The sequence below is a fragment of the Eleutherodactylus coqui genome, chromosome 10 (assembly GCF_035609145.1).
Source record: "Eleutherodactylus coqui strain aEleCoq1 chromosome 10, aEleCoq1.hap1, whole genome shotgun sequence".
In the NCBI taxonomy this organism is placed as follows: domain Eukaryota; kingdom Metazoa; phylum Chordata; class Amphibia; order Anura; family Eleutherodactylidae; genus Eleutherodactylus; species Eleutherodactylus coqui.
Genome location: NC_089846.1, coordinates 54,914,448 through 54,927,652, shown reverse-complemented (window position 1 = coordinate 54,927,652; position 13,205 = coordinate 54,914,448). Strand labels below are relative to the sequence as shown.

The following is a 13,205-nucleotide window of genomic DNA, read 5'->3' as shown; positions in this document are numbered from 1 at the left end:
GGCAGAAAGTGCATCCAGCAATGTCCCCAGCAACCTGTCTTCTACGCTGCCCACTGCTGTAACTCTGAATCCTCTCGCTGCTGCTTCTCCTTCCTCCCAGCCTCCTCTCTCCATGAAAATGACACATTCGGATGAGCAGGCAGACTCCCAGGAACTGTTTTTGGGCCTCAGCTCTGATTGGGAAAAAATGGTTCCTCTCCCACATGAGGAGTTTGTCGTGACTGATGCCCAACCTTTGGAAAGTTCCCTAAGTCCGAGTGATGAGGCTGGGGACTTCCGGCAACTGTCTCAAGAGCTTTTGGTGGGTGAGGAGGTCGATGATTATGATCAGACACAGTTGTCTATCAGTGAGGCAGTAGTAAGGGTAGTAAGTCCAAGGGAGGAGCGCACAGAGGATTCTGAGGAAGAGCCGCTGGACGATGAGTTGACTGACCCCACCTGGTTTGATAAGCCAACTGAGGACAGGTCTTCAGAGGGGGAGGCAAGTGCAGCCGCAGGACAGGTTGGAAGAGGCAGTGGGGTGGCTAGGGGCAGGGCCAGAGCGAATAATCCACAAGCTATTTCCCAAAGCACTCCTCGCGCCAAGCCACCGTGCAGAGGCCAAGGTGCTCAAACGTGTGGCAGTTTTTCACTGAGAGCACGGACGACCGACGAACAGTGGTGTGCAACCTTTGTCGCGCCAAGATCAGCCGGGGAGCCACCACTACCAGCCTCACCACCACCAGCATGCGCAGGCATATGATGGCCAAGCACCCCACAAGCTGGGACCAAGGCCGTCCACCGCCTCTGGGTTGTACCACTGCCTCTCCCCCTGTGCCCCAACCGACCACTCAGATCCAACCCCCCTCTCAGGACCCAGGCACGACCGCCTCCCGGCCTGCACCCACACCCTCACTTCCGCTGTCCTCGGCCCCATCCAGCTATGTCTCTCAGCGTAGCGTCCAGCTGTCGCTAGCAGAAACGTTGGAGCGAAAGCGCAAATACGCCGCCACGCACCCGCACGCTCAAGCTTTAAACGTGCACATAGCCAAATTGATCAGCCTGGAGATTCTCCCGTACAGGCTTGTGGAAACTGAGGCTTTCCAAAACATGATGGCGGCGGCAGCCCCGCGCTATTCTGTCCCCAGTCGCCACTATTTTTCACTGTGTGCCGTCCCAGCCCTGCACGACCACGTCTCACGCAACATTCGACGCGCCCTCACCAACTCGGTTACTGGCAAGGTCCACTTAACAACGGACACGTGGACAAGCACAGGCGGGCAGGGCAACTATATCTCCCTGACGGCACATTGGGTGAATTTAGTGGAGGCTGGGACCGAGTCAGAGCCTGGGACCGCTCACATCCTACCCACTCCCAGAATTGCGGGCCCCAGATCGATGCTGGTATCTGCGGCGGTGTATGCCACCTCCACTAAACCTTCCTCCTCCTCCAACGCAACCTCTACCTCTCAATCAAGATGTGTCAGCAGCAGCACGTCGCCAGCAGTCGGTGTCGCGCGGCACGGCAGCACAGCGGTGGGCAAGCGTCAGCAGGCCGTGCTGAAACTACTCAGCTTAGGAGAGAAGAGGCACATGGCCCCCGAACTGTTGCATGGTCTGACGGAGCAGACCGACCACTGGCTTTCGCCGCTGAGCCTTCAACCGGGCATGGTCGTATGTGACAACGGCCGTAACCTGGTGGCGGCTCTGCAGCTTCGCAGCCTCACGCATGTGCCATGCCTGGCCCACGTCTTTAATTTGGTGGTTCAGCGGTTTCTGAAATGCTACCCACACTTGTCAGACCTGCTCGGCAAGGTGCGCCGGGTCAGCGCACATTTTCGCAAGTCCAACACGGACACTGCCACCCTGTGCACAATGCAACATCGGTTTAAGCTGCTAGTGCACCGACTGCTTTGCGACGTGCCCACACGCGCTGCACATGTTGGCCAGGCTGTATGAGCAGCGTAGAGCTATAGTGGAATACCAACTCCAACATGGGCGGCGTAGTGGGAGTCAGCCTCCTCAATTCTTTACACAGGAGTTGGCCTGGATGGCAGATATCTGCCAGGTCCTTGGAAACTTTGAGGAGTCTACCCAGATGGTGAGCGGCGATGCTGCAATCATTAGCATCACCATTCCTCTGCTATGCCTCTTGAGAAGTTCCCTGCAAAGCATTAAGGCTGACGCTTTGCGGTCGGAAACGGAGGCGGGGTAAGACAGTATGTCGCTGGATAGTCAGAGCACCCTCATGTCTATATCTCAGCGCGTTGAGGAGGAGGAGGAGGGATAGGAGCCTGAGGAAGAGGAGGGGGAAGAGACAGCTGGGCACACTGCTGAGGGTACCCATGCTGCTTGCCTCTCATCTGTTCAGCGTGTATGGCCTGTGGAGGAGGATGAGGATCCTGAAAGTGATCTTCCTAGTGAGGACAGCCATGTGTTGCGTACAGGTACCCTGGCACACATGGCTGACTTCATGTTAGGATGCCTTTCTCGTGACCCTCACGTTAGACGCATTTTGGCCACTATGGATTACTGGGTGTACACACTGCTCGACCCACGGGATAAGGAGACCCTTCCACTCTCATTCCCGAAGAGGAAAGGGGTTCGAGAGTGATGCTATACCATGGGGCCCTGGTGGACAAACTGATGGTAAACTTCCCATCCGACAGCGCTAGTGGCAGAAGGCGCAGTTCCGAGGGCCAAGTAGCAGGCAAGGTGCGGAGATCAGGCAGCATGTTCAGCGCAGGCAGGGGAACACTCTCCAAGGCCTTTGCCAGCTTTATGGCTCCCCAGCAAGACTGTGTCACGGCTCCCCAGCAAGACTGTGTCACCACTCCCCAGTCAAGGCTGAGTCGGAGGGAGCACTGTAATAGGATGGTGAGGGAGTACGTAGCTGATCATATGACCGTCCTCCGTGACGCCTCAGCTCCCTACAACTACTGGGTGTCAAAGCTGGACACGTGGCACGAACTCGCGCTGTATGCCCTGGAGGTGCTTGCTTGCCCTGTGGCTAGCGTCTTGTCAGAGAGGGTGTTTAGTGCAGCTGGGGGAATCATCACGGATAAGCGTACCCGCCTGTCAACTGACAGTGCCGACAGGCTTACACTCATAAAGATGAACAAAGCCTGGATTTCCCCAGACTTCTCTTCTCCACCAGCGGACAGCAGCGGTATCTAAAGCTTATTTTCGCTGCAACCGCGGATGCAAGTATTGTTCTCTATCACCGTAAAAAATGGGGACCTTTACCTTTGTCAATCTGTGTATGATATTCCTCCTCCTCCTGAAACCTCATGTAATCACCCCGAACAGGCAATTTTTCTGTGGCCCAAAAGGCTCATATAACTTTTGTAAACAATATTTATACCTTTTAATTCTCATTAAAGCATTGAAACTTCCACCTGAACCAATTTTTATTTTAACTGGGCTGCCTCCAGGCCTAGTTACAAATTAAGCCACAGTAAGCTAAGCGATTAATGGGTTTCACCTGCCCTCTGGGTTGGGCATGGGCAATTTTTCTGGAGGGCATTTGTACTGTCGGTACACCAATTTTTGGGGGCCCTCGCCTACAATGTAATCCAAGTAATTTTATGGGCTTCGCCTGCACTCATGGTACACCAATGTGTCTGGGGTTGGCCTACACTTTGTAACTCTGTTCTGCCTACCTATACTTCTGCCACAGTAATGCTACAGGGGTCTGACTATACTTCAGCAACAGAAATGTAATTTTGGTCTGCCGATACTTCTGCTCCTGAAATGTTACCTTGGTTTCTGTATACTGCTACTACTGAAATGTTACTAATGCTGGGCTCTCCCTATACTGCTTCTACATAAATGTTACTGGGGTCTGTCTAGACTGTTGCTACTGAAATGTTACTGGTGTCTGTCCCTACTGCTGCAAATGAAATGTTACTGGGGCCTGTCCCAACTGCTGCCAATGAAATGTTACTGGGGCTGTCTATACTTATACTACTAAAAAGTTACAGGGGTCTGTCTATACAGCTGCAAATGAAATGTTACTGGGGTCTGTCCCTACTGTTACTACTGAACTTTTACTGGGGTCTGTCTATACTTACACTACTGAAATGTTACTGAGGTCTTTCTATACTGCTACAACTGAAATGTTACAAATACTGTGCTCTCCCTATACTGCTGCAATGGAAATGTTTATCTGCTGCTTTGCCCATACTGCTTCTACGTAAATGTTACTGGGGCCTGTCTATACTGCTACTACTGAAATGTTACTAATACTGGGCTCTCCCTATACTGCTTCTACGTAAATGTTACAGGGGTCTGTCTATACTGTTGCTACTGAAATGTTACTTGGGTCTGTCCCTAATGCTGCCAATGAAATGTTACTGGGGTCTCTCCCTACTGTTAGTACTGAACTGTTACTGGGGTCTGTCTATACTTATACTACTGAAATGTTACAGGGGTCTGTCTATACAGCTGCAAATGAAATGTTACTGGGGTGTATCCCTACTGTTACTACTGAACTGTTACTGGGGTCTGTCTAAACTTACACTACTGAAATGTTACTAGGGTCTATCTATACTGTACTCTCCCTATACTGCCGCAACAGAAATGTTTATCTGCTGCTTTGCCCATACTGCTTCTACGTAAATGTTACTGGGGCCTGTCTATACTGCTACTACTGAAATGATACTAATACTGGGCTCTCCCTATACTGCTTCTATGTAAATGTTACAGGGGTCTGTCTATACTGTTGCTACTGATATGTTACTCGGGTGTGTCCCTGCTGCTGCCAATGAGATGTTACTGGGGTCTCTCCCTACTGTTAGTACTGAACTGTTACTGGGGTCTGTCTATACTTATACTACTAAATTGTTACAGGGTTCTGTCTATACAGCTGCAAATGAAAGGTTACTGGGGTCTGTCTATACTACTGCCAATAAAATGTTACTGGGGTCTCTCCCTACTGTTACTACTGAACTGTTACTGGGGTCTATCTATACTTATACTACTGAAATGTTACAGGGGTCTGTCTATACTGCTGCAAATGAAATGTTACTAGGGTCTCTCCCTACTGCTGCCAATGAAATGTTACTGGGGTCTCTCCCTACTGTTAGTATTGAACTGTTACTGGGGTCTGTCTATACTTATACTACTGAAATGTTACTAGGGTCTGTCTATACAGCTGCAAATGAAATGTTACTAGGGTCTGTCTATACTGCTGCAAATGAAATGTTACTGGGGTCTCTCCCTACTGTTACTGCTGACCTGTACTGGGGTCTGTCTATACTTATACTACTGAAATGTTACTAGGGTCTATCTATACAGCTGCAAATGAAATGTTACTGGGGTCTGTCTATACTGCTACAAATGAAATGTTACTGGGATCTCTCCCTACTGTTACTGCTGAACTGTTACTGCGGTCTGTCTATACTTATACTACTGAAATGTTACAGGGGTCTGTCTATACAGCTGCAAATGAAATGTTACTGGGGTCTGTCTATACTGCTGCCAATGAAATGTTACTGGGGTCTCTCCCTACTGTTACTGCTGACCTGTACTGGGGTCTGTCTATACTTATACTACTGAAATGTTACAGGGGTCTGTCTATACAGCTGCAAATAAAATGTTACTGGGGTCTGTCTATACTGCTGCAAATGAAATGTTACTGGGGTCTCTCCCTACTGTTAGTTCTGAACTGTTACTGGGGTCTGTCTATACTTATACTACTGAAATGTTACTAGGGTCTGTCTATACAGCTGCAAATGAAATGTTACTGGGGTCTGTCTATACAGCTGCAAATGAAATGTTACTGGGGTCTGTCTATACTGCTGCAAATGAAATGTTACTGGGGTCTCTCCCTACTGTTACTGCTGACCTGTACTGGGGTCTGTCTATACTTATACTACTGAAATGTTACTAGGGTCTGTCTATACAGCTGCAAATGAAATGTTACTGGGGTCTGTCTATACTGCTACAAATGAAATGTTACTGGGGTCTCTCCCTACTGTTACTGCTGAACTGTTACTGCGGTCTGTCTATACTTATACTACTGAAATGTTACAGGGGTCTGTCTATACAGCTGCAAATGAAATCTTACTGGGGTCTGTCCCTACTGCTGCCAATGAAATGTTACTGGGGTCTGTCCTACTGTTGCTACTGAAATGCTACTTGGGTCTGTCCCTACTGATGCTACTGAAATGTTACTGGGGCCTGTCTATACTGCTACTACTGAAATGTTACTAATACTGGGCTCTCCCTATACTGCTGCTACGGAAATGTTACTGGGGCCTGTTTATACTGCTACTACTGAAATGTTACTAATACTGGGCTCTCCCTATGCTGCTGCTATGGAAATGTTACTGGGATCTGTCCATACTCTTACCACTGAAATGTTACTAATTCTGAGCTCTGCCTATACTGCTGCTACTGCTATGTTACAGGGTTGTGGAAACGGAGGCTTCCCAAAGACAAGACGGCGAGAGGCCTCGCTACTAGGTCCCCAGGCGCGACAAATTTTTCAGCAACGCGGTTACTGGGAAGGTGCATATAACCACGGACACGTAGACAGGACACGTACTACCTCAAAAACATTCCCCTCCTCCAACAATGAAAACATTCTTGGCAAATGCTTTCGCAGTGGTCCGTCTGGCGGCAGTCCAAGAATTTCACCTTAAACAACACAATAAGAAAGCACCCCACCCCTCCCCCCGCCACGGCCCACCTAATCCTGGCCACATTCCGAAAACGAACTAAATAAAACCACGCTAATAGGTCCACACTCCACAACTTAATCCTGGCCACATTCCGAAAACCAACTAAATAAAACCGCGCTACTATGTCCGCACTCCATAACTTCATCCTGGCCACATTCCGAAAACCAACTAAAGAAAACTGCGCTACTAGGTCACCAGGCGCGACAATTTTTCAGCAACGCAGTTACTGGGAAGGTGCATTTAACCACGGACACGTGCACAGGACACGTAATGCCCCCAAAACAACCCCCTCCTCCTCCTCCAACAATGAAAACATTCTTGGGAAATACTTTCGCAGTGGTCCGTCTGAATTTCACCTTAAACGACACAATAAGAAAGCACCCCACCACTCCCCCCGCCACGGCCCACTTAATCCTGGCCACATTCCGAAAACCAACTAAATAAAACCGTGGTACTAATCCGTTATCCGTAGCTGAAGCTTTCAGCCAACTGGTAGAGCAATGGTGGCTTCCAACTTGTTGGTACTGCTAAGTCCAAAGAGAAGCGTACAGCTGAGGTCGGAATACAGGTGACTATAGAACACAGCAGCCCTGCAGTGCAAGGGACAGAGTAGCAGCAGGCACCGATCCTTGGTGGAAGCAGGCCAGCTGAGAACCACATACTCCCTGAATGATTTTGGACTGACTGATGACAAGGCCTTTACTTGTGATCATCTTTGGTAATTCCTAAGAAAGATGCGTGGTAGTAGCCGGAAACTTGGATTGCTATTTGCTAACACTTTGAAATGGACAACAGAAAACATATGAATGAAGCCTTTCCATATTTCAGCTTGAGATGAGGAGGAGTGCAGACTTTCAGTACCTTGAATATCCTTTTCATTGCAATCAAATGCCCCTCTCTTGTCTCAGAAAATACTAGCTTTTCCACATAGGTGTTGTCTATCTGTCTATACTGTTACTACGGAAATCCCACTAATACTGGGCTCTGCCTATACTGCGGTTACGGAAATGTTACAGGGGGCTGTCGATACTGTTCCTACTGAAATGTAACTGATACTGGGCTCTGCCTATACTGCAGCTACTGAAATGTTATTGGGGTCCGTCTAAACTGTTACTACAGAAGTGTTAATAGGGTCTCCCTAGACTTCTGCAACATAACTGTTAGTGGGGTCAGCTTATACCTTTGCTACAGTATTACCGGGGTCTGTGCATACTATGGGTGCACTAAGTGTTCCCATTGCGTTGTGCAGCGTACATGGCCCAAAAAAAAATTACCCAGACTGACTAGGGCATGCAGTGTGGGCCGAAGCCTACCTGCATTTTATCTCACGTTACCTTAGCTATTCGGGGCACTGCAATGTTATGAATAATTCACAGAAAAAGCCAAAAATCCAATAACCCTTACTCTTCAAAGCAGACACGGTCGCCATAGGCTGTATCGCCAAGAGGCAGGCACAATCACCATCGGCAAAATCGCAGTAGGACAGGCACAACCGCCATAAGCACTACAAATATGCCGGCAGCCAGACATTGCTGTGGAGGACAAACTTGTCCATGGCAAGCTAATATGCTGTCACTCACTCAACCCACCCCGTCGGTGGGTTCCAGGGAGACACCCATACTGTGGGTGCACACATACTTCCCACAGCGGAGTTCTACGTACCTGTGACAATGTAAACTACCCATACTGACTGGAGCATGCAGTGTGGGCCAAAGCCAACCTGCATTTCTTCTCACGTTACCTCAGCTTTAAGGGTGGCACTGCAATGGAATATTTTTATGTACCGTCGGTGGCTTCCTGGGACCCACCCTTGCTGTGGGTGCACACAGATTTCCCATAGCGGAGTTGTACCAACCTGTGACTATGTAAATTACCCAGACTGACTGGAGCATGCAGTGTGGGCCGAAGCCAACCTGCATTTCTTCTCGCGTTACCTCAGCCTTAAGGGAGGCACTGCAATGGGATTAATTTATGTACCGTCGGTGGGTTCCAGGGAGCCACCCATGCTCCGGGTGCACACGGAATTCCCATTGAGGAGTTGTACCTGCCTGTGTCTATTTATAAAAAAGAACAGACTGACTGGGGCATGCAGTGTGGGCCGAAGCCCACCTGTATTTTATCTGATGTTAGCTCAGCTGTGCAGGGCACTGCAATGGGATGTATTTATGTACCGCCGGTGGCTTCCTTGGACCCACCCATGCTGTGGGTGCACACGGAATTCACATAGGGGAGTTGTACCTGACTGTGTCTTTTTATAAAAAAAACGAGTCAGTCTGGGGCATGCAGTGTGGGACAAAGCCCACCTGTATTTAATCTGACGTTAGCTCAGCTGTGCAGTACACTGCAATGGGGTTTATTTATGTACCGCCGGTGGGTTCCAGGAAGCCACCCATGCTGTGAGTGCACACGGAATTCACATAGGGGAGTTGTACCGGCCTGTGTCTTTTTATAAAAAAACCCCAGTCTGACTGGGGCATGCAGTGTGGGCTGAGGCCCACCTGTATTTAATTTGACATTAGCTCAGCTGTGCAGGGCACTGCAATGGGATGTATTTATGTACCGCCGGTGGCTTCCTGGGACCCACCCATGCTGCGGGTGCACACGGAATTCACATTGGGGAGTTGTACCTGCCTGTGTCTATTTATAAAAAAAACGAGTCAGACTGGGGCATGCAGTGTGGGCAGAAGCCCACCTGTATTTAATCTGACGTTAGCTCAGCTGTGCAGGGCACTGCAATGGGATGTATTTATGTTCCACCGGTGGGTTCCAGGGAGTCACCCATGCTGTGGGTGCACAAGGAATTCCCATGGCGGAGTTGTACCTGTCTGTGACTATTTCTAAAAAAAACCCAGTCTGACTGGGGCATGCAGTGTGGGCCGAAGCCCACCTGTATTTAATTTGACGTTAGCTCAGCTGTGCAGGGCACTGCAATGGGATTTATTTATGTACCACCGGTGGGTTCCAGGGAGCCACCCATGCTGCGGGTGCACACGGAATTCACATAGGGGAGTTGTACCTGCCTGTGTCTATTTATAAAAAAAAACGAGTCAGACTAGGGCATGCAATGTGGGCCAAAGCCCACCTGTATTTAATTTGACGTTAGCTCAGCTGTGCAGGGCACTGCAATGGGATTTATTTATGTACCGTCGGTGGGTTCCAGGAAGCCACCCATGCTGTATGTCCACTCCACACAGACTTCCCATAGGGGAGTTGTACCTGCCTGTGACTATTAATTAAAAAAAACGAGTCTTTCTCGGGCATGCCGTGTGGGCCGAAACCCACCTGTACTTTATGTCACGTTAGCTCAGCTATCTGGGGCACTGCAATGGGATTTATTTATGTTCCGTTGGTGGCTTCCTGGGACCCACCCATACTGTGGGTCCACACAGAATTCCCAGAGCGGAGTTGTACCTGCCTGTGTCTATGAAAAATGGCCAGACTGACGAGGGCATGGAGTGTGGGCCGAAGTCAACCTGTACTTTATCTCACGTTAGCTCAGCTATCCAGGGCACTGCATTGGGACAAACTAGAGGAGCAATACAGCGCTAATGAGACGTTCACAGCTACGCTAGCATTGGAGTCCGCGATTGCTGAGGGTTTGTGCAGAGGCCTATGTCCTGGGTGCAGCGAAAGTCTGCTTCCTGCCTACGATTGCTGAGGCTGTGGGCCAAGGCCTATGTCGTCGGCGCGGAGCAAGTCTGCCATGTTTGGCCACTCTGATTTATTTATTGTTCATGTCTTGGGTTGCCTAGGACCCACATATGCTGTTGGTGCACACTTAGTTCCCATCGCGGTGTTTGACCTGTCTGGCACAAAGACACTGACTGACTTGGGTAGGGGGCAGAGTGCAGATGGCTTTCCCCTTGCAGTGTTGATTGAGCTATGCGACACCTAGACAAAAGAATTGCTATGTAACTCCTGGCACAGGATTGAAATGAAGATCGAACGTCAATTTCTCATCGATTCTCTACAGCATTGTGGGCTATCACCCTGCCCCTTTTAAGGAGGGTCGCTGCCTGGCCCTGCCAGCCCTCTGCAGTGTGTGCCTCCGGTTCCTGCTCATGGCAGACACACTTATAAATAGACACTTGGGTTGTGTGGCTATACAGCCAGCGTGTGGCATGAGGGCAGCTGAAGGTTGTGCAGGGACACTTTTGTGTGCGCTGCGGACACAGGGTCATGGGGGATGGGGGGGGGGGGGGGGGTTGGGCAGCATGTAACCCAGGAGAAGAGGCAGCGGTGTGTCCCGCAGGCAGTGCTTGTGCTTGGTTGGAGGTAGTGTGGTGCTTAGCTAAGGTGTGGCTTACTAATGAGGGCTTGTCCGAAGAAAAAATTGTTAGCGGCGGGGGGGTCCACTCTTGCCGCTATTGTGGCTTAATAGTGGGACCTGGGAACTTGAGATACAGCCCTGCATGTTGCCCCTCGCCTGCCCTATCCGTTTCTGTGTCGTTTCCATCACTTTCTTGGGTTTTCTAGATTTTCACAAATGAAAACCTAAGCGGAGCATGGGTCATATACAAAAATGCTCGAGTCGCCCATTTTCTTTAATGGGGTTGGTTACTCGAAACGAACTCTCGAGAATCGCGGAAAGTTCGACTCAAGCAACGAGCGCCCGAGCATTTTGGTGCTCGCTCATCTCTATTCATTTCATCTTTCAAAAACACAAGAAGTGATCAAAAAGGGAAATGTGCACCAAAATCATACAAATCAAAACTAAAGTTCGTCCCACATAACATAAGCCTTTGGACAGCACCGTATACAAAGACATTAAAACGGCATGGTGTTTGAATACAGGGATGCCAAAAATAAATTGTTTTCCAAAATAAAGTGTTTTTATTGTGCAAAAGTAGAAAGACAAAAATATATATATACATAATTTTGGTATTGTTGAAACCAGAATATGATTGCCTGTGTATTTTTCATATTATAATAAAGGCTGAGTACGCATTCAGGGCTTACCTGCTATCTCTGGGTACTTCATAAGGACCAGGATTCCAAATCGCAGAGTCGTACTGACAGTCTCTGTTCCACCAAAGAGCAGATTTTGAACGGTTCTTCGCAAACTTTTGGCAGGGAAGTCGGAATCTAGATTATTCATTTCCTAAAGACATAAAACTGTTACATTTACTGGAACAGATCAGCTTTACTTTTCTAGAAAGACAACCAAATTGTGACTGACCTCATATTGTTGTGAGTCTTGAAGACATATACAAGAAGGTGCTGAAAATGGCGCACACACTGAGGTTTGGACAGTAGTTTTTACTAATTGATTTATTTGTCTAAGTTCTGATCTTACCATCCAACACCTTACTTACTTGGGGTCCATGATTAAGGGTGCTTTTGCACGGGAAGATACATTTCCAGTAATAAAGGCTGATTGATGATAATGCAAATCGATTGGCGCTCATTTAGTAACATTTGTATTATTTAATAGTTGTGAGGTTTTCATACAAATAGTTTTTATACAAGGGGACATACTGTGGATAAATGATGATTTTTATGTCTCCATAGAAGATGCGAAGAACAAAAGAACAAGTCATCATTTGGCATTCAATCGCAGGACATGTTTATATGATGATTAGAGATGAGCGAACACCAAAATGTTCGGGTGTTCGTTATTCGGAACGAACTTCCCGTGATGCTCGAGGGTTCGTTTCGAACAACGAACCCCATTGAAGTCAATGGGCGACCAGAACATTTTTGTATTTCGCCGATGCTCGCTAAGGTTTTCATGTGTGAAAATCTGGGCAATTCAGGAAAGTGATGGGAATGACACAGTGACGGATAGGGCAGGCGAGGGGCTACGTGTTGGGCTGCATCTCAAGTTCACAGGTCCCACTATTAAGCCACAATACCGGCAAGAGTGGGCCCCCCCCCTCCCAACAACTTTTACTTCTGAAAAGCCCTCATTAGCATGGCATACCTTTGCTAAGCACCACACTACCTCCAACAAAGCACAATCACTGCCTGCATGACACTCCACTGACACTTCTCCTGGGTTACATGCTGCCCAACCGCCCCCCCTCCCCCCCCACAGCGCACACCAAAGTGTCCCTGGGCAGCCTTCAGCTGCCCTCATGCCACACCACGCTCATGTCTATTTAGAATTGCGTCTGCCATGACGAGGGACCGCAGGCAAACACTGCAGAGGTTGGCACGGCTAGGCAGCGACCCTCTTTAAAAGTGGCGGAGCGATAGCCCACAATGCTGTACAGAAGCAATGAGAAATAGAATCCTGTGCCACCGCCATCAGGAGCTGCACACGTGGGCATAGCAATGGGGAACCTATGTGCCACACACTATTCATTCTGTCAAGGTGTCTGCATGCCCCAGTCAGACCGGGCTTTTTAATTCATAGACACAGGCAGGTACAACTCCCTATTGTGAAGTCCCTGTCGACCCACAGCATGGGTGGCTCCCTGGAACCCACCGGTGGTACACAGAAATATCCCATTGCATTGCCCAACACAGCTGAGGTAGTAATGTCGTGCTTAATGCAGGTGGGCTTCGGCCCACACTGCATGCCCCAGTCTGACTGGG

The 13,205-nt window shown here is 48.9% G+C and overlaps 1 protein-coding gene across 2 annotated transcripts in view; it reads right to left on the bottom strand.

Moving 5' to 3' along the window:
* The window catches only part of LOC136580439 (cytochrome P450 2F2-like), a 92,640-nt gene that overhangs the window by 15,037 nt on the left and 64,398 nt on the right, over positions 1 to 13,205 (bottom strand). For both annotated transcript variants that reach the window (XM_066581015.1, XM_066581016.1), the window contains one exon: positions 11,625 to 11,766. In XM_066581015.1, coding sequence (XP_066437112.1) covers positions 11,625 to 11,766 — 142 coding nt within the window. The remainder of the gene's footprint in view (positions 1 to 11,624; positions 11,767 to 13,205) is intronic.